Source organism: Nasonia vitripennis (genome assembly GCF_009193385.2).
Source record: "Nasonia vitripennis strain AsymCx chromosome 1 unlocalized genomic scaffold, Nvit_psr_1.1 chr1_random0002, whole genome shotgun sequence".
Classification (NCBI taxonomy): domain Eukaryota; kingdom Metazoa; phylum Arthropoda; class Insecta; order Hymenoptera; family Pteromalidae; genus Nasonia; species Nasonia vitripennis.
The window spans coordinates 2,752,350-2,779,210 of NW_022279588.1; the positions used below are offsets into that span (position 1 = coordinate 2,752,350).

A 26,861-nucleotide genomic window follows, 5' to 3' on the forward strand; every position below is an offset into this window, starting at 1 on the left:
TAGTTTGTAAAAGAATTTTCTACATGTATCACAAATCAGTGAAGATGTTGGATAATCAGGATAGACATCTTGAAATTCTTTGGAGATCTGCCTAAGAGATTTGCTGTGTCCTGTATTAATATCAAATGGATTAACGCATCTATCGATACGATATTTTTTCGCAGGAGAAGACATTGTTATAGGATATGAGAAAGCACAACCAAAACAAAAAAAAATGTTCGAAATAACAAAATTACGGCTAGTACAGTTGAACAAGGAGTTGCCGATAAAGTAAGACTTACTCAACAACTGCCTTAAAAAGGATGTTGAAGAAGAAGTCGCCAATGTATCTATTAATGTACCTATTAACTATCCTAAAAAGGACTGTTGGAGAAAAAAAAATTTCGAGGTTAAAATAAGATTCAGCGGCCCCTTAAACTCCCATACCGATACTTTAAACTGATTTAAAATCGTTCATTGCGGTAAAATAGTTTTGGTGGTTGTATAATGTCCGCCATTTTGGATCGGCCATTTTGGATTTTAAAATTTCGAGGTTAAAATAAGGTGCAGTGGCCCCAGAAACCTTCATATCGATACTTTAAAGTGATCTAAAATCATTTGTTGCGGTAAAATTGGTTTAGTGGTGGTATAATGTCCGCCATTTTGGATCCACCATTTCGAATTTTGAAATGTCGAAGTTAAAATAAGATTCAGTGACCCTGAAAACCCCCATATCGATACTCTAAACTGATCAAAAATCATTTGTTGCGGTAAAATGGGTTTGGTGGAGGTATAATGTCCACCATTTTGATTCCGCCATTTTTGATTTTGGAATTCTGTCAGCATTGTCAATAATATGTCCTATCATTAGTTGTACATGCTTTTTGGTGGGATATTTCACAAATTAGAACATCTTTACTATTGTTTTTGTTGAAAACGTGGGTTTCAGGCTCCATATTTTATGTGCCACATTGGATTTTTAAAAAGGCCAGAACTTTTTCAAAAGCCCTTGACCAGACGATCATTTTGAGACCTCAAACGTCTTGTTAGGTTAACCCAAATTTTGGGTGCACTGATGGTCCGGTTGACGTGAAACGTCCCATATATATTATAGGTTAATTTTTCTATTATGAACATACCTGATTTTATAATGTTGAACTGATTCTTCAAATAGTCAGATAATTCTTTTAATTTTTGTATTTTTTTTCTGTGTGCAAATATTTTTTTTTCGGATTTATCATACAGTTCTTGGTTGTTCAAATGTATTGATTAGCAAATCAATAAAAATCGATTCTTTTTGCTGTATTGACAATTCCATAGCTGTCACTATAGTTCTTCTTATTTTAGTATATTAATATACAAATATATTATTTATTTTTATAGATTCACACAGAATTTCATTGGAAAGTAATAAATTTGTCTTCTTTATTCTTAGGCCACTTGCAACAAGAAGTATCAGAATCAGCATGCAGAACATTGAACTAACTTGAGCCAGTACGAAATTTACTGGAATCGTTCAAACTCTTTGCCGCTCGTTGCCACTCCCGCCTAGAAGTTTGTCTGCTTTTCGAATCAGTTGCAAGATGGATTGCCCACAGAACGCCATGAACATCGACGATCGCATACAAGATTTAATCATTAAGAAACTACTTATAAATGAAAATTACTCTTTTATTTACGATAGCCGACATGTTCATCACGGCTATACGCCTAGCATCGACAGTTTTTTTACAATGATTAGAAATGAAACACAAAAAGAGGTTAATATTGACAAGACCGGTATGTAGTGCACACACACATATATATATATATATATATTTGAATTTGTTACTGTTGGTATAAATGATGATATTGAAAAAAATTATTCAGCTAAAAGTGATATAGAAGACAATTCAGGTATGCATGACAAAGTAATACCAGAAACAAATGATGATCTACAAAAGATGAGAAAAATTAATGTAACGTCTCTTAAATGTTCCAATGAATTTGCACAACCCCTTTTTTTTACAAAGATGGTAAGACCAGAACCAAGGATTTAGCGATTATTCGTTCAAAGAAAGAATTTCAAAAATACAGCAATGAATAAATTACAGCAGACTCCGTAAAAATTTTACTTTTAGCAATGACAGATTATGAAGATGAAATTATTCAAAGATTGTGTTTTGAATTCATTGTCAAATGCATAAAAAAGTTTATAGAGAAGAAACTGTTGTAAAACATACTACATGTATCTTTTTTTATATTTCATTTCTTTGTAAACATTTTTAAATAAATATTTAAAAACAAATAATTAAAAAAATTTTTTTTATTACCATGTAATTGAACACTGCAATGTTACACATTTTTCTTTCAATTAATTATTACATTATTATTATACAATTTCATTAAAAAATGTATTTGATTGGCTGGTAGGCAAATTTCCCTTGGAAGGTGTTTATTTCTGATAAAAATGTTAACTGTAACAATCCTTATTCCTTATGGATTTCTTAATACATCACCTATAAATATTAGTTAATGAAAATACATTTTTAAATATTTACAATAACTTTACAATGATTGCGTGAGGTGCGTTAGTAGTGTACAGTTTTAGAAAGTAGTAAGCGGAGAAGAGGGAGAAGGAGGGATTCGGGAGAGAAAGGGAAAGGTGAAGAAAAAACAGGTCAAAAAATCTGAACTGGAGCGTCGAGGAGGGATAAAACAGAAGGAGAGAAAGGTGAGAGCGGCAAAGAGAGGTTAGGATAGAGTAGAGAAGGACGGAGATAGAGAAGGCATGAACTATAGCTACGAGCAGATAAACGAAGTGGTAATAGGGAAACAGAGGAACGACGGAAGCGGAGAGGAACAGGAATACGGAACCCCGCGGGGATTTGAATTTACACAGGAAAGAGGAGAGACAGGGAATAGACTGAAGGACACGCCGACGGGTAGAGGATCAAGAAGAGGAGGAAGAGGAAGGGGAATGGGACTGAAACAACGAAGTTTATCGGAGAGCTTTGCAAAAGACATAAAAGAAGGAGGAAAGAGAAAGGAGAGGAGCCCAGCGGAGGACGAGGCAAAGAAGAGAGAAAAGGTCGAGGAAGGAGAAGAGAGAAGCCCGTTTGAGAAGAGTAACCTGACGCTGAGGACACCACCGAAGAAAGGAAACGAGAAAGAGATAGAAGATCGGGAAATGGAGAAATTGCAGGAAACCCTGAACAACATATGTGAAGGGATGAAAGAAGAGAGGAACGAGAGAAAAAGAATGATGGAGAAGTGGGAGGAAAAATGGAAAGAAAATGAGGAAAGGATAAAGGAAGCCCTGGAAGAATTCAAGAAGAAGATGGAAGAGGAGAGAGAGGAAAGAATAGAGATGGGAAAGAGAGCAGAGAAGGCGGCAGAGGAGGAAGATAAAAGAAGGGAACAACTAAAGGAAGAAATGCTAGAGAAAATAAAAAACCTAGAGAAGAGATTTGAGGAGAGAATGCCGGAAAGAAGCAGAGAAGGACCAGAGCAAGATCGAAGGGAAAAGAGTGCAGAAGAGGAAGAAAGAGAAAAAAGGCAGATGGAAGAACTGGAGTGGAGAATAGAAGAGGGAGAGAGAGAGAGGAAGAGAAACAACGTGGTGATATCAGGAATCAGAGGAGAAGGATGGGACAAGGATAAGCTGAAGAGCTGGGTAAGAGACAAACTGAGAATAGAGATAGAATTCAAGAGAGTATGGACAATAAGAGGAAGAGCCAACAGCAAAATAGGAGCTCAGTGCAAAGACGGAGAAGAGAAAGAAAAACTGATGGGGATGAAGAGCGCGCTGAAAGGGACGGACGTGTTCATCGACCACGACACGACCTGGAGGGAGAGAAGGACGAGGGAAAACTGAACGAGTTAGCAAAACAGTGGAAGAGAGAGGGTCACACAGTAAAAATAAGGAGAAACGGGCTCACAGTAGGAAATACTGAATATGTTTGGGCAGAGAGGAAGGGACAGCTTTTTCGAAGAGAGACAGGAAAAAGGGCAGAGGACAGAAGAGCAGAAGGACAACACAAGGGAGGAGACCAATGAGAGCATAAAGGTAGTAAGCTGGAACGTGGCAGGGATAAAAGGACTAGGAGAGGAGGGCTGGAGATACCTAAAAGTGTTCGATGTGATCTGCCTGCAGGAAACATGGATGGAAGATGGAGAAGGAGACAAGATAAAAAAGAGGCTAAAAGGATACGAAATCGAGGTAAGAGAAGCAAAGAAGGGGGGTAGCAGAGGTAGGCTTAAAGGGGGTTTGCTAATGGCAGTAAGGACAGGGGGGAGCGGGGATAAGATAGAATGGATGAGAGGCAGGTCAGGAGAATGTATAGGGGCGAAGGTGAGGATAAAGGGGGAGGAATGGTGGATATGCACGACATACATGAGAGAAGAGAGGAAAAACAACTATGAAGAGATGGAGGAATTAGTAGAGAGGGCAGGGGGGGACAAAATTTTGTGGTGTGGTGATCTAAACGCTAGAACAGGAATAGAAGGGGGCGGTTTCGATGAGGAGGGCAACGAGGAAAAAAGAGAGTCGAAAGATAAGATAAAAAATAGAGAGGGCGAAGAACTGTTAAATACGATCAAAGAGATGGGGCTCAGCATACTAAATGACAACATAGAAGGGGACGAAGAAGGGGAAATCACATACGTGGGAGGGATGGGGTGCTCGGTGATTGACTATGGAATAACGAATGAGGAAGGGAGGAATAGGGTGAAGCAAATGAGGGTAGTAGACAGAATGGAGTCGGACCACGAGGCGCTAGAGGTCGACCTCGAATCGGGAAGGAGAAAGGAAAGGCAACGGAGGGAGGAAACAGTGAAGGTCTCATGGTCAGAGAGGGCAATCGAAGAATATAGAAGATGGATAGTTAGAGGGGGGGCCGCGAGGACGTGGGGGGAGATCAAAGTGAAGGTAGGGAACGCGCTACAATTCAAGAAAGGGAAACCAGGAAGAAGAGAGGAGGGAAAGTGGTGGGATGAGGAGTGCAGGAGAAAGAAAGCAGAAATGAGAAAGGCAAAAAAAGAGGTAGGAAAAGGGAGGAACAGCATGGAGAAATATAGGCAGGTCAAAAGAGAGCTAAGAAACCTATGCAGGAGAAAAAAAGAGGAGGGCCTAAAGTCAGAGATAAAAGAGGCAAAGGAAGATAGAACGGGCAAGAAATTCTGGGACATGGTCAAAAAGAGAAGGAAGAGAAGAAGGGAGGAAATAGACAAGAGCATAAGAGATGAAAAATGGTTAGAGCACTTTAAAGGGCAACTGGGGGAGAAAGTAGGACGGCAGGACGAAGAAAGGGGAGCGATACTAGAAACGGGCAGTGAGAACGAGGGCGGAGAGGGAGAGATAGAAGTGGACGAGGTGAGAAAGATCATAAGAAAAATGAAGGAGAGAAAGGCACCTGGAGACGACGAAATTCAAAACGAGGCATGGAAACACGGAGAAGATCTAATGCTGGAAGAGTTAACGGAGATTATGGGGAAGATATGGGACGGAGAAGGCTTTCCAGAGGAATGGAAGAAAGGGATAGTGAAACCGATATACAAAAAAGGAGAGAAAGGAGACTGCGGGAACTACAGAGGAATCACACTAATGGACACAGGATATAAAATCTATGCGGAGCTTTTAAGAGGGAGAATGGAAGCAAAACTAGAAAAAGAGGGAAGACTAAGCGACACACAGATGGGATTTAGGAGAGGGAGAGGCACGACGGACGCGATATACGTGGTGAGCATGGCGGTGGAGCAGGAGCTGAGGAAAAAAGGAGGAAAAGTGTACGCATGCTTCGCAGATATGAAAGCGGCATTCGACAAAATAGAAAGGGGAGAGATCTGGAGAATGATGAGGAAGCTGGGAGTGAACGAAAAAACCAGAGAAAGGGTAATGGAGATTTATGATAGGACAGAATGTGAGGTGAAGGTAGGAGAAAGGAAGATAGGAAGCTTTGAGACACAGAAAGTGAGACAAGGATGCCCACTAAGTCCACTACTCTTCAATGTAGCAATGGCAGACGTGGAAGAGGAACTGAGTAAAGTACAGGAGGGAGGAGTGATACTAGGAAGAAAGAAGATATGGTCGATTTCGTACGCAGATGACGTGGTGCTACTAGCAACAAACGCGACAGGGCTAAGACAGATGATGGGAAGATTCCAGAAAATTATAGAGAAGAAAGGGCTGGAGCTGAATGCGGAAAAAACGAAGGTGATGATATTCAGAAACGGAGGGAGAAGGGGGAGAGAGGAGAGATTTGAATGGAAAGAAAAAGAAATAGAAGTGGTGAAGAAATTCGAGTACCTGGGATACACAATGAAAGAAAACGGAAAAGAGGATGAACAGATAAAGAAAATGAAAGAAAAGGCAACAGCTTTACTAGGCACAGTATGGGGGATAGGAGAACAGATATGTAAGGAGAACTGGAAAACCAGGATGAAGCTATTCGAGGCACTAGTTCAAAGTGTGATGGAGTACGGAGCAGAGATTTGGGGTTGGAAAGGCCAGGAGGAGTTGGAAAAGGTGCAGAGGAGATACATGAAGTGGATACTGAAGCTAGAGAGGACAACTCCAGCGCATATACTACACTGGGAAACGAAGAGATTCAAGCTGGAAACGAGAGCAAGGAAAAGGGCCATAAGATATGAGAGGAAACTGAGCAAAGCGAGCGAAGGCACGCTACTAGGAGAGTGCTGGAGAATACTAAGAAGAGAGGGGGAGAGAAAAGAGAGGAGCGGAAGAGAGAAGGAGCAGCGGAAGAAAGAGCTGGAGAAATGCGGGTTATCCCTGACAGAATATATCAGAAGAGTGGAAGCAGGAGAGGAAGTAGAAGAGGAGATTGAGAGGATAAACAAGGACACACAATGGCAAAGGTGGAGAGAGGAGATAAGGGACTCAAAATTCGCGGGGGAGACCAAAGAACTGCTAAAAGAAATAGGAGATACCCCACAACATATGACGGACACAGGAGAACACAGAAGGGGATCATTAGGAATAATAGCAAGATTTAGACTGGGGAGTGAAACGAGGAGCAACAAATACTGGAGAAGCGAAGAAGACAGGAGGTGCAGAATGTGCGGAAAAGAAGAGGAGACACTAAAACATGTAATAGAGAGGTGCGAGGACACAAAGATACCAGGAGCGGATTGGAAAAAAGTTTGCGGAGGAGAGAAAACACAGATAGGGTATCTAAACGGAATAATATGGAAAAGGAAAAATAGAGAGGAAAGAGCTGAAATATAGGGAAGAAAGGAGTCACAGGAGAAGAAGGAGGATTGAGTGAAGAAAAATAGAGAGAAGAGAAGAAAATAATAAAGAAAAAACAAAAAAAAAAGTGATTTAAATATATATTACTAAGCTGTACACTACGACGCAATAGTTTATAGTTTTTCATTGTAAAATATTGTAAATACTAATGTATAAACAATAAACGATTCTATTCTATTCTATTTCTAACAAAAGGTTTCATTAAGTATGGTTGCAAACCAAATCCTCCATTACCGATAAAAAAGTTTGGAGAAATAATATTTGAATTTGGCAAAGGCTTTGGGGGTGGCAAGTCAATAAGTCCTTGCTGAAGACCTCGACCAAGATCAGTATTATTAAATATTCCCGCATCATTAAAGGATCCTGAAATAATTATTAGGTTGTAATATAACATGAAGCAAAATTTTAAAGCACTAAATAACATTTATTACCATAGTCACCAATATTTGTCCAAATGAAACGTTTTTTTGAATCACAGCATACCATCAATACTATGCTATAAAACTTTTTGTAATTGAAGAATAAGCTACCACTATTTGGTAGCTTCCTTATTCGACAGTGCCTACCGTCAATAGCACCTAAGCAGTTGGGAACGTGTAAATCTGTCATAAAATCATCTGCAATGTTTTCAAACTGTTGAGTAGTAGGGAATATCACAAATAGTGGAATTAGTATTTGACACAATACATTGCATACTTCTGGTACAATACCTTTTATCGTTGACATCCCAATGGAATAAAACCATTTATGCTTAATTATGGAATCACCGTGTGCTAAGTAACTGAAATAAAAATTTTCATTAAGTTTTATTAGCCTTTTATCGACATAAATAATATGCCTATCAATACTTCAATAAATGAGTATTAAATAAAACATTTAAATAAATATGCACGTTTTTGTTGAAACTTACTTTAGCGTTAAACTGAGGCGTAACTCTGGAGGAAGAGCAGGCCTTATACTTCTTTTAATCAATGCTGCATGGACTAAAGTGTATAAATACTTGAATGCTTGAACATTCATACGAGTAAACTGTATGAATTCCTCCTCATCATTCAATTTAAAATAAGTAAAAACAGATCTATAACTGCCATATCCAGTTAAGTAATTATGCCGAATCAAAGGTTTACTCCACCAGCGTCTTAACCTTCTTTTTCTTCTTATAATTTCATTATATTCAATATATGCATGGCCTAATTCAGCAATCTCTCTTACAATCTCATGGTGATCCATTTTAAACTTGCCTGCTAATAATTTATTGGATTTATGCTAAAATTCATTATTTCATAATTTCTAACTGTTGCATTGTACAAATTTTAGTCTTTACTCACTTTTCTTTAAGTACTTGTATGCAGGACTCAATACTTCTATAATTTATAGTTTTGTTATTGCTCCAAAACTGATGTATACTTGTATATATTAACCTCGAAAAAGTCTCTCCGAAGCTCGAATTTACCCATGGGAGTGCAGGTTTATTCAGTATTGACAGAGAATTTTCACACGACGTTTCTGCCATTTGACTGCCACCACCAGAAGTCACTATAATTTCGTATACGGTCGAACGCGGTCGAACGCAGTCGTACGCGGTCGTACGCATCTATGTGGCCAGGGCATGTACAAGATGACTAGGTCTGTTCGCACCGGCGGCCAGGCCGTGACTGATTCACGAAAGTGACTAAACTTCCAAGCTCCCCTCGCGCTCGCCGCGTCGTGGTGCTCCGCTAGGCGGCGCGTCGGGCCGCATGTGGTGGTAGGAGGGGACCGCCACATGCATAGTTACGTTCTGCTCGTTCCTCTGTTTCAGCGCGAATAATTATCTATTCAAAATATTACTAGATATAATAAGCGTGCTTTAGGCACGATCCTGAGTTTAAATTGAAGCAGAAATAAGATAATTTAATAAATTTAGTAATAATAGAGTACTTTTTTATAATAATTTTATAATGAAATTTTCGTATGGTAATATTTCTAAAAATTGTGTGAAATATATTTAACAATAAAAATGTAACTAAACGTTTTATAGCCATTTTTTACCGTTTTTCCTGCGTTTTTTTTTTATTGTAACATTTTAATTTTTGAGTACTGCATACTATATTTATATTATACAAATAGCGGATTGTATAATTTAGAAACAATTAATAATGTATTTTAAAAATAAATGAACAATAGGTTATTTTAAGCAAGCAGATGACAAAATATACATTTTATTTATTGACAATAAATAATAATAAATATATAACTTAAAAAACATAATTTTCATGCGATTCGTTGTACTTGTGGCTTATTATTTAAACAAAATTTTATATCGATAGATCGACGTCTGAGAGAGTAGTATATGGGCTGGTATGGAGAGACTGGGCATGGCCTAGAGTGATGTCACCAGTCCCGTGGCTGGCGCAAGTTGTTTATGTAAACAGAAGCCCATGTTTATATCAACAGTAGATATAAGGTTAATAAACATGATTTACGACCGCTACTGTCGTAAACAAAAAGTCTGTCATCGATGGGTGACTTTTATTTGTTTATTTATAAATAATTATAAATAATTTTTAAACAAAAGCTATATCACGCATACGATGCCAGCCCTCCCCCTTTTACCCCAAGCAGACCCGAGCGCGACTCTCTCTCTCTCTCTCTCTCTCTCGCTGTCTACTCCATACCGACCCCGAGCTCGAACGCACGTGCGCAACTCTCGCTATACCACCCCGTAGCCCCCCTCTTCTTTTACACTGTAGTAGCCCCTGAGCACTGGCGCGGTGGCTCCCACCGCTGCTCTACCGGACCCGCTTCTCTCTCTCTCTCTCTCCCCTCTCCACGCCATACTCGCGCGCGTCTGCCAAAGCCGCCGTCTACCTGTCGCTCGCGTATACCTGCTGTTTGGCTTTTCTTGCCCTAGCGCCGGCTCTGATCCTTTCTGTGCTGTAATAATATGTAACCTGTATGATTTCCTACTACACGGTGCCGCAAAGCCTACTCTAAATTTCAGCTTTGGGGTTTATTGATGGGATTTGTACACATTAAAATAGAGAAATTTTTGTTTAATACACTCTTATATTTATTTAATAAAACAGTAAAAATTGAATACATAATATATTTATGCGTGCATGTGTGTGTATGTGTGCGTAGAACAATAAAGCATATTTACAGCTTAGAAACTAACGATAGGAGATGAATAAAAAAAGTTATAGCGGAAACATAACGTCATACACATCTTTTGCGATTCTGGCTAAGCCAAATGCATAGATTTCTGTTAAAACTACATCTAAACGTCGACGCTTACAGTGGCGAAATTTAAGTTTGTCTTAACAATTTAGTCGATTTTTTATTTATGAAGGGCGTAATATTGTTAGAACGAGTTTACATTTTTCAGAATTTCACAATATAGTTCAGCCTCTTCTCTTTTCAAAGCGTCTTTTATATAATCTAAAATTGAGTCCACGCCGCGATTAACTAATCCCGAAAGCTCCTCGAGCTGTTTAAAACGTAAATTGATGCACTCTTTTACCTGTCTTAAGCCATCGAACGTTTGTTGATGCATAATTACACTAGGCGGACTCTCGTTTGATACGGGTGCAACTCCGTAGCTGTCAAAGTAAATTCCGTATCCATTTTTATCTATGAAGATGGCAACCCAGTGTGATCCTGGCTGATCGGACGTGTCGAGATTCGTTACAATAGCTGTCGGCGTGGATAGCAATTTCGGAACATGATTAGCAGTGTAAACTCCTATTGAATCGGCTTTTAATCCTCTAATAGATGTGATTATTTGACGCGTATTCATGTTGATGGTGCATCTACGTACTCTTCTTCTACCGCACCGTCTTTTTTCTCGTCAGCTTCTTTTTTAATTCCGTCCACAACGTCGCTAGCACGAAATCTTTCGGGATAGTGATATCTCTCCATCTGCAGCCAATCGTAATCTAATATAGCTTGGTACATTACTTGGCTATTTATGTCGTACGGGTCGCTTCGATGAGGACTGGCAACGATTGAGTGTATCCACCTTCTGATTTAATAGGCTCGACGCAGTGCGCAAAAATTTTTCTTAATACCATGGCTGGTGCACAGCAAGACGTTAGGGAATTACATAGAGAGTTTGCCAAACGGAGGCGCACTAAAATCTTCTAAATTGATGATTCTTCGAGGCACTACTTTTTCCAAAAACTTGGCTTTAGCCTGGCCACGCACATATATACGGCGCGCGTCTTTCACCAAGTTGCACAGATTACGACGCAGATTCTTGAAGGAGATATCTCTTCGTGCCACTCTAAACCGTGTACATCGTGAGTGCAGTAATTATTCATCTGCTGCATATCCGCGGGTAATTCGGTAAAACTGCACGGCGCGCGAATGATCCAATGACCAACTATGCGGCTCTGGAGAGATAAAACTCCGACTTCTTTGAGAATAAATTTTTTATTTATATCCCGAAAGCCTTGAATATCGATCACGTAGTCCATCATGATGACGATGATGCTGTTGCTGCTCGAGTACGTTAGGTGCGGCTGTTTCGAGAGGGATACTAACTGCAGACTGTCAGCGCGCTCGCCTTATGAAGCGCGAATCAAAAAAAAAATTTTTTTTTTTGAGGCGCTGCGATAGAGTGTGCGTGCGCATCAAGCGCTGAAATCCGTTACGATTTGGCGGCTAGAGTCGATTTCCAGAACGTTGTCGTACTCAGTTGATAGCAGTGAGAAGAGCCGTCTCAAATCTCACTTATATGCGTATGCTACCCGAGCGCACGAGATTCCAATGTGTGGCACAGTGTACCGATAAATCAGGAGTAAGATCGAAAACCGTCAAAAAATTGCCTTTATAATAGTTGTAGCGATTGATGCCAAAACCTTCGTTGAGAAAATGCACGCCGGTGCCCGTGTAAAGTGTTTGAAAAGCGTCAATGTAGAGTTTGTCGAGACCCGTGAAACGTGGTTGCAAAGGTTTGCTTGGAATTTGTACGCCGTCGACGTAGAGAGAAATATAATTTATAGAGAAGTTTTGAAAATTAAAAGGGTTTACGCGCGGTTTCCGTTGAATGCTTTGTTTTCCACAAAGCCCAAGATTATTCTCTTCGGCAGCTGACCGTGTATAATGTTGTCGATCGAATCGCCCAATATTCCCGAGTGAAGAGTAAACGACTTAACTTCGACTCTTGTTATGAGATATTTAGCCGTGGTTTCCGATAACGCTTGCGCATGAGCCAGTAAAACTCCAGGACTGATTTTTACTCTGCGAACTATGAGTGTAGCTTCTTTGATGCTGAGTTTGAATTTTCCATCGGTTGTCGCGTCCATCAGAGAAAAAGCATCCTTACTCCTCGCTAGACGTACGCGCATTTCTACGCCCTTAATCAGCATTTTATTCTGATTAAAGAGGTCGTGATGTAGATGTCCAATCATGTCAAAGTATCGTCGATTCTGTGTTAAATATTTGCGATTTTCCAGCCCTTTGTTCACGATCATAGGTGCTGTGGCAGTGCTCACCGCATTAGCTGGCGAATCGAAACCGCCGCTCGTGTCGTCGTACCACAGACTCGCTGTAAAATGTGACTCTTTAGCTGCCGGAGCGTAGTTGAGAAGCGTATCGATGTACGCTCTGTAAGGATAGGCGTTATTAGGAGGCGAAACCATTTTCTGATTGAAAAAAAACGTCAATCTGATTGAACATTGAATGCATGAAATTGTTGATTGGTCCGACTTTAAGGTTTTCGGTCGTTGCGGTAGTCTCGTCAGCGGGTACGATTTTAGCTTGAAGATGAAGCATAGTGTGAGCCAGATCAAAGTAATGCTCGCTACCTGCCGGCACAACAAATTCCAATGGTGCGTCGACATCGTCGCTAAGAGACGACACAGGCTTATAATGCAGAAAGCTGCTGCTTTCAATGGACGTTTGGGTGGCTGGAAGTGTGAAAAGATCTAGCTCGCTGGACATGCATTCCGTCGAGTGAGAATGTAAAAATGCCATTTTTACCCCAAACTAAATACGCCTAGGACCAAAAATATCCGTAACACTTCTCAAACTCTGCTGATGCTGCTGCTGCTGAGTACTTCTCTTTTTAGGCCTCTTCTTCGTTTTTCTCGTGACTCTCTTCTTCCGTCCTGCCGTATTTTGTTTGCGTTTTTTGCTAGAGCCGATTGTACTCGATGTACGTGTCTTTCTCAACTGACGCCTTCGATGCATTGCGCGTGATTTATAACCAGAGCCTTTCATCATTTCTGCTATCTTTTCACCGGCTTTTCTCTTCAATTTTTTTCCAGACTCTTTAGTACGATATTTGAACGCCTCCTTGAAATTCGAGCCGTTGTTTGCAACGTCATCCAACATGTTGATGCCTGTGCGCACAGCCTCCTTGCCCACAGCTCTGGCACCGGTGGCGATGTACGGAAGAATTTTGCGAAATAAACCTCCGAACCACGCACCTACACCTCGTCCGCGCTGATACGTTGAACCGGAATAGACGTGTTTCACTCCTCCACCGCCTACTTGCTCGTCGTAGTAGCGTATGTAGTGACTCATCGTGACATAGCGTTGCTCTCTCTCTCTCTCTCTCTCTCTCTCTCTCTCTCTCTCTCTCTCTCTCTCTCTCTCTCTCTCTCTCTCTCTCTCTCTCTCTCTCTCTCTCTCTCTCTCTCTCTCTCTCTCTCTCTCTCTCTCTCTCTCTCTCTCTCTCTCTAGCGATTACGTTTAAAGTGAAGCGTAACCGTCAGCGTTCCATATTCGAATGGTATTCGCACTCCGTGCTGATCCCTTATATCTATGACAATCGAGCGAAAACTGTGATGTAAAAGTGGAATATAATGAGCAGGTGCAAAATGTCTCACGATATTACTGCCGAATTTGTACTTTGCACTATTCACGGAAACTATACGCAGTAGAGCAGCTTGAGTGTCGCCTACAGTGTGTGGCTCGCATAAATCCGTGTACACGTAGAGCTGATCGGGAATAGCTCGGGAAAGCGATGCTGGTCTGTTTCCTAGCGCGACTACACTGCCCATTGACGATGTGACAAAGGTGCCGTTTTTCGCCAAGTCTCGGAATCTTCGAAATCGAAAATACGGCAAATTATTTGTTAAACGTTGTCTTATGCTGATCAAAGCTGGCACACTTGCGCTGTAGCATGTAGTAGCCCTTTTGAAAGGGTGCAACTTCGAGAAGCAGATGATCGTGAAAGGTGGATGATTTATTTATGTCGTTGGCTAGTTGCTCGATCTTGTCGTAAATACCGTGCGGAAAAAATGCATTTCCTGCTTTGCCTTTTCCGACTGTTTAAACGTGTAAAAGGCGTCCGATTCTTAAATGTGCGTGACAGTACTCGGCACGTGAATTTCGACGAGCGCAACGGACCGATTCCCGCTGAGTCTGAGCTCGCGCGAGAGATGCGTTGTAAAGCAGCTGGTGGCGTTTTCGTTGTAGTACGTCATACTGCTGTTTTGTACTTCAGAGGCTTTGATCCACAAGTTGAATTTGTCCGGATAGCCAGCCCGGATCGACCCTACTGAAAAAAATCAGATGACAATCAATTGATAATCAGCTGATAATCATGCCAAAACTTCAGCTGATTATCAGGTAATTTCGGCTCAGTATTTTTAATAAAGCTGATAGTTATAAATATGCGTTTATATGAGATAAAATGTTGATGATAATCAGGTGATAATCAGGTGATAATCATTCAGAATTTGTAACCTTTAATATATTTATTATAAGTTGTTTAAAATAAGTAAAATTTATAATTTCACATAATGAGGGTCAGTACTGGTGTTACCATCAGGATGATAACACAAAAACTCTAGCTGTGAGCTCCAAAATTTTTATTTTTTAACAATTAAAAAAAATATCACCTGATTATCATCAACATTTTATCTCACATTAACACATATTTATAACTATCAGCTTTATTAAAAATACTGAGTCGAAATCACCTGATAATCAGCTGATTATCAGCTGATTATCAGTTGATTGTCATCTGATGTTTTTGAGTAGGGGAGCCACAACCCTTTGTACGAATTACGCGTTCTATTTTGAATTGCTCAGCAGCGACCGACATTCGTTTTGTGCCAACGTGAGCGAGCTCCTCGAGATAGAAAAAGCCGTCAATCTCTTCGCCGTTCAAATCTTCCAGGATAAACGTTGGTAACTGCTGTTGGATATGCGCTTAATCTTAAAAACTTCCTCGCTAAAGTTTTTTTCGTATCCCTTATCGAAAGTATTTTTCGTGCGACTAATGCGTACGTAAGATCCGGGCTTGTATTTATTGATTACACTTGACGCCATTTTTTCGCGATTCTTGTAAGTCGACTGCAGACGAGCTCTTTTCGCTAAATTTTCGCACGCTTTCGCAGCATTTTATACAACAAGCATCGATACTGTAACGCGGCTAAAGGGAAGTAAGCTGGCGACAGCATGGGAGGTCTGGAACCTCTTCCGAGCGCTCTCGAACCACGCTGCTCAGTGCTCTCTCACTCCGTGATCGGGCGAAGAAGCCGGCGGACCATATAGAGTTTTTCTTCGGATCAGATTTATTTGTTCGAGAGTTTATTTGTTAGAGTAGAGATAGAGAAGAAAGATCAATTTTTCCTATTTGTTGGTTTGAGAGTTTCATAAATCATTTTGACGAAAGATTTGTGAAAGATAAAATAGAGAGGAGAATATACAATTATTTGGACCACAACTTTGCCAATTTAAATCATTCCAAACCATTCAACCCGAATTCCAATAAAGCACAAAGGTAGAGATTTCAGAAAGAAGAGCAATCAAACCGACGACACATACAAGTTATAATACAAGGTAAGAGACTTAAATAAATATTCAGTGGTTCAATAAACACTCGCGACAAAAGGAGAGAATAAAAGAATATGTGCACATGAGACTCGTTAAAATAAATAATATTTTCGAGGGAGATTTATCTAAAATATCCCGTAACACTGCAGGAAAATTTTGTTTTTTTATTTTACTCTACAAATATATATTGTTATAATTCATAATTATTAATTTTATGTTTTATATTTACGAATACAACATAATTCATTTTTTTATAAATATGATTATTTCATCAGTCTAAACTGAAAATAAAAAACTCTTTGATACTACTGCAGATGCAATGATTTTATGGCTTCTTCAAAAAACAATGTATTAAAGAATGTACAAAGCGTATAAAAGTTAAAGATAACGTTATAAGAGTTAAACTAACAAATTATAAGATGACAAATAATGAATTAATGAAAATTGTGAAAAAAATAGTTGAAAATTCATGAAAATTAGTAAATTAAAATGTTAGTGGTTCAATAAACACTCGCGACAAAAGGAGAGAATAAAAGAATCGATCGTGGGAGCGAAACGCGTGACGTGACCATTCATGCTTTTTGCTCGATAGCTGTATAGTTGTCTGTGCACATGAGACTCGTTAAAATAAATAATATTTTCGAGGGGATTTATCTAAAATATCCCGTAACAAAAATTGGAGGTCCCACCGAGATGTTTTTTTGTGCCGACACGGTATAACTTTTCTTCTCTCTTGTCCGACTCTTGATTTCTTTGCATGAATACCTAAAAATTAATATATTGAATTAAAACAAATTTCGAATAATAAAAAAAAACTTAAATATTACGCGAGTGAATTTGGTCCATTAAGAAAATAAATTAATATAAAATCAGTGTAGTGTCCGCGCAGTGAAAAATTCCATAAGTACGCGTTATACTTGCGACAAAGACGAGTGTCAAATTTCAAACTGCGCGCATAGTCGAGGTGAAGCGTCGCTTGGAGAGCTCAGAGTCGTGTCGTGACGTCAGAGCCTTTGTGCCGGTCCAACAGCGTGGGTACAAGGGGGCGGCCATCTTGAGAGCTTAGATTTTTCCAAACTTAAAATCAATCGTAGCTTTGTTCGCGTTCATTTAATCTGTTGAAAAGAAATACATGTTAAGAAAACATTTGAGTCGAAAAGAAAGTTATTGAAGGTCCAAATTTTGTAAAGTAGAAATTCTCAAACCGCCAAAATTAGCTAAAAATAAAGTCATTTTAGAGAAAAGAACAATTTTTACCTTCAAAATCTTAACAAAAATAAATTCATAATTTTCTAAAAGGAGCAAATTGGTTGATCAGGAATTGTTTCCTGCAAATAGATCCCGAGTGATAATAATTTAAATGTTTATAATTTCTAATGCAAAATCATATTTGATCATAACATAAACTTTACATAACACAGCCGACAACAAGTTGGTAAAGCTGTGTGATTTTAGAGGGAAGGGCCCGTTAGTTTTTTTTTTATATATAAAAAACAAAGAAATACATGCGAAAACAATATATGTGAATCATACACACCTCAATCTGGTCGATGAAGATAAAAAAAAATCATTGGCATTTTCCCAGCCAGAGTCGAATCAGAGCGTTCTCATTACGCAGGTGCTCTGGTGCTGAAATTCGATTTTCGCAGCAAAAGTGAGAATTGACTGTTCAGGACCAGAAGTATATGTTCCATGCTATAAAAGAAAAGAAAAATCAAAATTAGTATCATAGATCATTAAGAAAAGAATTGGTTCATTAATAAAGAGTGCGACTGACAACAAATCGGTAAAGTCAAACTCACTAGTTAAAGTTTATGAATAAAAAGGAAATAAAAAAAAAACGTGTAGAAAGCACTTTGAAGTATTCCTGCAAACTCCCCATGTACACAATATAAACATAATTGCAAACACTGAAAATCTCACATACACGGCATAATATACCACTAGCACAACTCAAAAATTACACGCACTTTGAAAAACATTCAAAGCATTGGATCATATTTGAGATATAAAGCAATACACTATTTTCAATCACACAAAGACTCAAATTTTTAAAGAAAAAAGAGGAATTTTAAAATCACTTGAAATCCGATTAAAAAGTTTATGACATGTTTTTTTTTTTGAATATTTAGCATTGGAATAGAAGCACTCGTGGTCAAGCACAAAGAGTTCACACGTAAAATCAACAATTAAAAGCACTTTGTACAAGATCTCGTACTAAGGAACATGACTAATAAAAGGGAAGCCACCCCCGCTGAGACATACACCCTCCTTAAATCCTGATTGGCCAGAACCTTCCCTATGCTTATGCATTATCCTCATCCCTATCAATACCAATAGAGAGCAAGGAGGAGCATCTTTCGTAATCCGGAGTTCTTACTGGTAGGGTGAAGCTCTGTCCGACTCGCGACTTAAACTATTTTTCTGTAACCGGACTTAGACTCAGAGCGTTCGCCAAGTTTTTGGACTTACAAGGAAAGGTACCCAACCCGAACTCACCGATTTTGATGATTTTCATATATGCTGTAGAACATAAAAAAATAAGAGACACGTATTTTTTTTATCGGCTAATTTTCACTTTTAAGGGGTAAAAACCTCCCCTAAAGTTAACCCCCAAAAAGCGTTTTTTTTAAATATCTCGGCTTAAAATTAATATTTTTCAATGAAACAAATTGGAGGTTATTTCTTACAAAAAGAGCAAGTATTTCATGGTGATTTGAAGAGTAAGGGTAGCATCCCCTATTTTTTAGGGGTTGAAAACATATTTTTTGGCATAATTTTATAATAAAAATGTTTAAACCGACTAAAAAAAATTGGAAAAAATGTTTAAACATCCTTAATAACAAAATTTAGTTGACGTCTTTCGGTGTTTTCATAAATATTATCCCTAAGGGGTAAACCACCCCTAACACAAAATAACTGTAAATATGTAATTCAATACATAATATTTCGTAGAAAGTTTGTATAGAGGTTTTCGAGGTCGCTGATTACAAATCTATCAGATTTTGAAAATTCAAAATGGCGGAACCAATATGGCGGACGGAAATATCGAAAAAAAATTTTATATAATAAAAAAGTTTTAAACGACTAAAAAAATTGGAAAAAATTTGTAAACATCTATAATAAACAAATTAAATTTTCGATTTTTTCATAGATACTACCCTTTAGGGGGTAAACCACCCCTAACACAAAATAACTATAAGTATACTTCAATCCATATTATTTTGTAGAAGGTTTGTATATAAGGGTTTTCGAGATCGCTCTTTGCAAATCTGATATCAGATTTTGAAAATTCAAAATGGCGGAACCAATGTGGTGGACGAAAATGTCGAAAAAAATTTTAACTTTCATAAAAACTTGTTATAAATGTGTGATCTTTGTAGCCTGTACATGTGAACTAAAGAGCCTTAAACCCTAAACCCCTAAAGAACAAATAGGCTAAATGGTTGTGCTTTTTAACCAAACCACCTCAAATTCCTAAATTTGTAACAAGAAAATCTGTGTGTGAAGCAGTTTTATAATTTCCGTAGAAATTGTTATCAGAATGTTATTGAAATTCCTTTATTGTAAATTCAACTTATAATGTATTTTTGTTTATAATATTAGAGTATAATAATAATCTACAATCTTTTATCTTTTGCGATAGTGCATTTTTTGTATTGAGCATAAAATATATTATTTTACGATGTTTTTACAATCATGGTACTCCTCATAAAAGTGTTTAAAGCACAATGCTTTTTTGCACCAACCACATCGTACAATTGCAATGTTTGTGCACCCTTCTATTTCACAATGTGTTGCACAAGACTTTCCAAAACTGAAATCTATAGGATTATCAAATTTATCTGGTTTTTCATTGACGTAACCGCTTTTATACCAGGAATATTTAAACAAATCTATATATCTCGGTGAAGACAGTTGGTTGTGAATCAATGATTGAAGTTTAATTATATTATTTCTCACTTGTAAATTCATATCATGATCCATTAACATTACATTATCAGAAAATGTTCGGACAAAGTTTTTCCAAATACGGAATCCACAGACATCAAGTGGTTGTATTTTTCCTGTGGTTCCAGTTGGAATTTTTTTTATGTTAATAATTTTATTTTGTGGCACTGTTTCTTCTATAACTTTGTCACAATGACCACTCCAAGAATCAAGTAATAGTATTGAGTGATGGCCTACATAGGGATAAAATATTTTTTCCAACCAGATTTTGAAGTGATCTGCAATTAAACGACTTACTAATTAACTGATCAACGATATTACAATGTAAAAATTGTTATTAGTTCCCTTACTTGTTGTTAATTTTCCAGATTTGGATGCTTCCACGTACACGTTTTCTGGTCTAAATATGTTTTGTTCTACAATAGGGCCAAACTTGCCACTTGGTTCCTTTAAAACAAGAAATAGCGGTGACAACAGTTGTCCAGTAGCTGATATTAGTGGCTGTATAGTATAACTATGCGTTGTTGCTGAAATTGACTGTACCAGACATTGCACTTGCTTTTCTCCTTCTACTGCTAATGTTCTTCCAGAATGCATTTCTAGCTGAAATCCGCTCTGATCTGTATTATACAAATTTTCGAGTCCAATCCTTGGTATACACGATTTAACGTCATCGATAAATGCTTCAGCATTAGCCGTAAGTTCTGCACTACTTTCTAGTGTTTTTCTTGTTATGAACTTATTTATTTTCCTAGAAACTATTCGGTGTGCTTGCTTAAATTTGAGTAACCAATGTTTAGAAGCTTTGAATCTAATATCATCAAAACCAATTTCTTTTTTAGCTTGTAAGGCCCATCGAATTATATCTTCATCATGGATAATTGAACCACTGTCGAGAGCTGCTTGAAAATTATCCAGGGTATACTGACAAATTTGTGCTACTTTTTCTCTATACGTGCCACCTTTATTAGAAATAAGAACATACTGATTCGCACATATTGTCAACAACTTTTATGAGTGAAAGACATTTATCTGTGGAATTATCATTGAATGTACGATAACATTCATTAAACTAATGAATGCATATAGATTCCCTTTCAATAACAACGTGTTCTTTAATTGCAAATGAAGTTCGAGTATTAATATTCTTTTATGTATTTTTACCAATAACAAAAATTATCATAGTAATATAATAATAATAATAAGAAGAAGAAGAATAAGCATAATTGCAATAGCAGTAATAACAGTAATACTGATAATAGCAATGATAATGAAAAATAATAATAATAATTAGAATAATATTTATTATTAAATTTAGATTTTTTGATAAATTCATTAAATCGTAGCAAATAGTATTATTATGGAATTCCAGACTGTAAATATTTTACTATAGATACAATAATCATTACTTCGAGAATTCATCTAAAAAACTTTCGGCTTACGAAATAATTGTAACAATGAAAAACTCCCAAGTTTGACAACATTAAATTTTATTACAAAACGCAAAAGAGTTTGATAAACTAATTTTATTAACCTATGTTTTTTCATTTGCAAAAAAGTGTGGACTTTTTGAATTTATAAAATTATATAATTATGCAATTTATGAAATACTTTATAATTTATGAAATTACTTTTGAAATTATGCTAATTTATAAAAGCAGAAAAATAAATAATCTTTGATTGAAACATAAAACGAGACGTTATTTGTTACATACAAAATGATAGAATAAAATATCGGTAATATGTCTATACTCGTGTCTACGGTAAAGCATAGGCCTTCGGCTTGTCTGGAGGTTAGGGGTTTGGAGTCGTTTGTTTAAAAAGCACAACCATTTAGCCTATTTGTTCTTTAGGGGTTTAGGGTTTAAGGCTCTTTAGTTCACATGTACAGGCTACAAAGATCACACATTTGTAAACAAGTTTTTTTGAAAGTTAAAATTTTTTTTCGACATTTTCGTCCACCACATTGGTTTCGCCATTTTGTATTTTTAAAATCTGATATCAGATTTGTAAAGAGCGATCTCGAAAACCCCTATATACAAACCTTCTACAAAATATTATGGATTGAAGTATACTTATAGTTATTTTGTGTTAGGGGTGGTTTACCCCCTTAGGGATAATATTTATGAAAACACCGAAAGACGTCAACTAAATTTTGTTATTAAGGATGTTTAAACATTTTTTCCAATTTTTTTTAGTCGGTTTAAACATTTTTATTATAAAATTATGCCAAAAAATATATGTTTTCAACCCCTAAAAAATAGGGGATGCTACCCTTACTCTTTAAATCACCATGAAATACTTGCTCTTTTTGTAAGAAATAACCTCCAATTTGTTTCATTGAAAAATATTAATTTTAAGCCGAGATATTTAAAAAAAAACGCTTTTTGGGGGTTAACTTTAGGGGAGGTTTTTACCCCTTAAAAGTGAAAATTAGCCGATAAAAAAAAATACGTGTCTCTTATTTTTTTATGTTCTACAGCATATATGAAAATCATCAAAATCGGTGAGTTCGGGTTGGGTACCTTTCCTTGTTAGTCATATTTCTACCTCAGACACGAGTTGAACTCAGTCGAGACCTTATATCTTGTACTAATTATAATCTGACTAATTGAATAAATCACTTCACTAAGTTACTTAATCCTTACGTACGAATTATTACATTACAAACTTCGCGCCCTTTTGAGACGAGCTACAGCGCCAGAACGAAAGCGAGCTAGCCGTCGGTAACTACAAGTCCGCTTCGTCAAGGTAAGTCGTTCCTCCTATCATTATTCACAATTTCACGTCAGTGTCGCATGTAACGTTATTGTGTCAGTACATGATGTCTTAATCTAGCTAAAATCAACTCGTACAGAAGTCACTCTGAGTTACGCTACTTGGTGAGCTATCACTATCTCACCGTTAGCCGAGCTACCGGTCAAATTGCGCCCTTCTTTATCTTTTCCCTAGGCGGTATCGCGTGAGCGGGCTGCGCTAAATAAAAGGTCTCGTCGACTCGGAATTTGTAATTATTTCTATTGAAACGCTCATCACTTCTTCTTACCGGTCCTTGGTACTTTTTTAATATTAGATTTTAATAAAAGAAATAATAAGTCTAATATTTATTAGAAAAAGTAATAAACATTTGCAAATCTGAACCGTGGATCCGAATTCAGATTTGGAATAAATCGATTTTACTTTAAATTATTGTTTAACGAATAATATAAAAAGAAAATTGATTTTAAATGAATTAAATAATAATAATAATAGTAGGTCCGGGATTGTGGGTAATGGATATACAACGCAATAATTATAAACTCTTGTTTATATTTAAAATAGTGTGTATATTAACAAAAATAATTTAACATAAGAATAATGCCTATTATTGCTATTATTCTTTTCAAATCAGATTTAGTTACAATTTTGTTTATTTTTTGATGAAGACTTCTGTTATGCGATTATTAAATATTATTAAATTCTACGCTTAATTTTGCAGTAGAGTATGTGTTAGAGCGCTTAAAAGTGCTGCTCGAATTTTATAATTATTAAATTCTACGCTTAATTTTGCAGTAGATTTCTGTATATGTACTAAGGCGCTTAAAAGTGCAGCCAGAGTAGACTAGGGCGCTTAAAAATGCTGCCGCGAGTGATTGAACACAGGCCTCGCATGGCCTTTTATAGGGCGCTAAGCGAGCGCTGATCGAGCCGCCGAAAATATTCACACGTTCACACAATCATACTATCATTCATTCATATTTACATTTATCATTCATACAAACATACTCGGATGCGCACGACTCGCCGTCGCTCGCTTGCGCTCACATATACATATAAATAGTGTTACGCAACGCGCTGCTGTTAATGCTGGCTTCGTAGCTGGAGAGAGAAGGGGGACGCGCACGCACACATGTGCGTCGATGGCCTGCCGTTGCTGCGTTGACTACTGCGTAGCTGCTGGTTTCGTAGGAGGTGAGAAGAGTGGGGACGGCCGAAACATTCCGTGCGCTCGCTGTATAGGCAGAGTCGGATGTTTTTTAGGATTTTTTAAATGTATATGTTCTAGGAAGTTACACGCCGGATCGTGTATAGGGCATTACACTATCGTGCGAGTAATCGCTCTGTGCGGCCGCCCGGACGTAACACTGTGTGAATATACAAGCCAGTTTTGGTAGTATGCGCCTTTCCCCTCACATTGAAGGATTACGCCCCTGCAAAAAAAGAGAAAGGTTCATTAGACACAAAGCAACGAGTCCTTGAAGCTCAATATTAATTTAAGTTTAATTATCATCAGAAAAGAACACTCATCTGAATAAGCAGCAACAGGTGTGCACTGCTTGGGGTAGAGAGTCCTGGGCCCACACTCATATTTCCTGTTTTCACTAATAAACACTGCCCAAAAATCACCGACACAGGTAGAGAACACACTCGCGGACCAACAGATTACATGTGCGCACTATTTTCACCGCGATTTAATAACAATAATTGAAGAAGAAAGTACGCGATGCGATGCGGGTGAGGTTAGCCATTGCAGCATAGCAGCCGACGGCACATGTTTGTTCAGAGCGAACGCGGGCGCGCTTGCATGCGTGCGAGCGTGGTCACTAGGCGTGGCTAGGGACTTTACAGCGGTGCGAGACTAGGCGCGCGCAATAGACGCGGTCGAGTCAAGATAGAGTCAAGAAGCAGAGAGAGCGCGCTGCAGCCATTTTGACCGGGCGCGAAATTCAAATAGTGAATGCAAAGAATTAGCATTTTAAGGGTTTTATGACAATGATAATTATTATTAATTGAGATAAATTCGAAATCACGTTAATTTAATCTTCTTTTTGCATAAACAAATAAATAATTTTTTCATTACTTTAATTATTTCATTAAGAGAATTTTGCGTTTTAGGAAGTAACGATTGTTGATTTAAGGTTTTGTTGATTAAACTTTTTGTAGATTTAAGAACAATATTAAAATTTCTTTTTGTTTTTGGAATACTACTTCATTATTAATTCGGTTTTCTTCGATCAAGAGGTACTTAATTATTTTGACTATTTTAATTATTTTTGATAAACATAATAATAATTGTTTAGAATCCCAGTTTTTTTTTTATCTTGTTTATCTAATTCTTGTTATATCTAACAAAATTAAATAAAACCGAGTGACGCTTCATATACAATCACGTAAGAACTTTGAAATTTTTGTTAAGTTATTGCAACACACCTAATTTCTTTTCTCGCTAATTTTCTCGCTAATGCCAAAATTCGATTATTCAAGTCAATCTACCCAGTTAAGATTTACATTCATTTCTAAATAAACAATTAAATGTCATCGATAATTTTCAGAATCTTAGGAATTCTAACTTCTATTAGGGTAATTGGTAACGTTTAAGTTTTTTAGGTACTGGTTTACGGTTTTGAATTTAATTATTAAAATATAGCTATCTGACTTTCCTATTAGTATAAAAATCAAACAAGTTTTTTTAGGATAAAGTTTATGATAATTTGAAAGTTTTTAGGTTAAATTTACTTTTGAAATTTTCATTATGATTTGCGTGAAGTTTTATCAAAACATTATTTTTACCCCTCTACGTACATTATATATATATATATATATATATATATATATATATATATATATACATACATGATCCTATAAACCTCTTTTACGACATACGAAACCTTAGTAATATTTTTTTTTGTCTTGGTTCATACATTTTGTATGCTTCCAAGGCACAAATCTTTTAAAAATTTTTCCCTTCATATTCAAAAGTGAAGCTTTTGTAAAAGGTGATATTGACGACAAGCGAGAGTGGTGACACAAGTTAAGCAAAATTCTACAATTAATTAAAAATAAATTGGCTAAGAAGAAGAAAGTCAAAGTAGCTGAAAGCTTATTAAACCACTCCAAGTATCACAAGAGTGCAAGATAATCCATTGACGACACGAGTGACTATCTAAATTATCTAGAAGGTACACAGTACTTATTCGAAATGACGGGAAATGCCTCAAATAACGACAATTCAACCAATGCAGAACCACAAGATGCCAGCATGCTTCTAATGAGTACCATGGCATACAGCTTTGCACTCATGAACTGCATAAGCGGCATTCCGAGTTTTGATGGGAAAAAGAATCTTCGAGACTACATACAATATCTGAGGAACGCCAGTGAATTAGTTAGTGATCTAATCCAGCCTCAATTTTTACAACATGCTCTACATAAAATAACGGGATCAACGAAGAAAAGCCTAAACAATAAAACAATAAAAAGTGTAGAAGATTTGATACAACATCTAAAACAGAGATTTGGACCCGGAAGAAATTTTAGTTATTACAACAGCGTTTGTTTTAAGCAGCGTTTACAGCAAAGATTTACAAGAGCCTGAAAGCAGAATTCGCAACCTCATGCAAAGACTAAGAGAAGCGAAATTAGTTCTACAACCAGACAAAATTGAATTTTTCAGAAAAAAGTGGGTTTTCTAGGACTCATAATCAGTGCAAGAGGCGTGGAACCAAATTCAGAGAAAGTTGCAGCAATAGCTAAATTAGCCCCACCCAAAAACGCAAAGAATATAAGAATGCTTGGAATGCTTGGCTATTATCGAAAGTACATTAAAGATTTTGCTAAAATTGCAAAACCATTAAATGACTTATTGAAAAAGAATGTGAAATTTGAGTGGACCAATAAGTGCGAAGAAAGTTTTGAAAAATTAAAGCAGTGCCTCGTGGAAGAACCCATATTACAATTTCCTGACTTCAATAAAGAATTTACTCTGACCACTGATGCACCAGACTACGCAATCGGAGCAGTCTTGAGCCAAGAAAAGGACGGATTTGATCACCCAGTCCAATATTTATCGAGGGCACTAAACAAAGCTGAAAGAAATTATTCCACCACTGAAAAGGAATGCTTTGCGGTACTATATGCTCTAAATCAGTTT

At 37.3% G+C, this 26,861-nt stretch overlaps 3 protein-coding genes across 3 annotated transcripts; 1 reads left to right on the forward strand and 2 right to left on the reverse strand.

The window, feature by feature from the left end:
• Positions 1-1,358: 1,358 nt before the first annotated feature.
• LOC116416504 lies at positions 1,359-2,278 on the forward strand. Its single transcript, XM_031925300.2, has 2 exons — positions 1,359-1,758; positions 1,849-2,278. The coding sequence occupies exons 1-2, from the start codon at positions 1,563-1,565 to the stop codon at positions 2,016-2,018; spliced, it is 366 nt and encodes a 121-aa protein (XP_031781160.1). The 5' UTR covers positions 1,359-1,562; the 3' UTR covers positions 2,019-2,278.
• Positions 2,279-2,312: 34 nt separating this feature from the next.
• Positions 2,313-9,005, reverse strand: LOC107981734. The gene is made up of 5 exons (XM_031925044.1): positions 8,139-9,005; positions 7,939-8,009; positions 7,660-7,845; positions 7,463-7,591; positions 2,313-2,477 (listed from the first exon to the last, which is right to left on the reverse strand). The coding sequence occupies exons 1-5, from the start codon at positions 8,456-8,458 to the stop codon at positions 2,455-2,457; spliced, it is 729 nt and encodes a 242-aa protein (XP_031780904.1). The 5' UTR covers positions 8,459-9,005; the 3' UTR covers positions 2,313-2,454.
• Positions 9,006-12,237: 3,232 nt separating this feature from the next.
• On the reverse strand, positions 12,238-13,186 carry LOC116416827 (uncharacterized protein F54H12.2-like). Its single transcript, XM_031926981.1, has 2 exons — positions 12,920-13,186; positions 12,238-12,855 (listed from the first exon to the last, which is right to left on the reverse strand). The coding sequence occupies exons 1-2, from the start codon at positions 13,184-13,186 to the stop codon at positions 12,238-12,240; spliced, it is 885 nt and encodes a 294-aa protein (XP_031782841.1).
• Between the last annotated feature and the right edge of the window lie 13,675 nt (positions 13,187-26,861).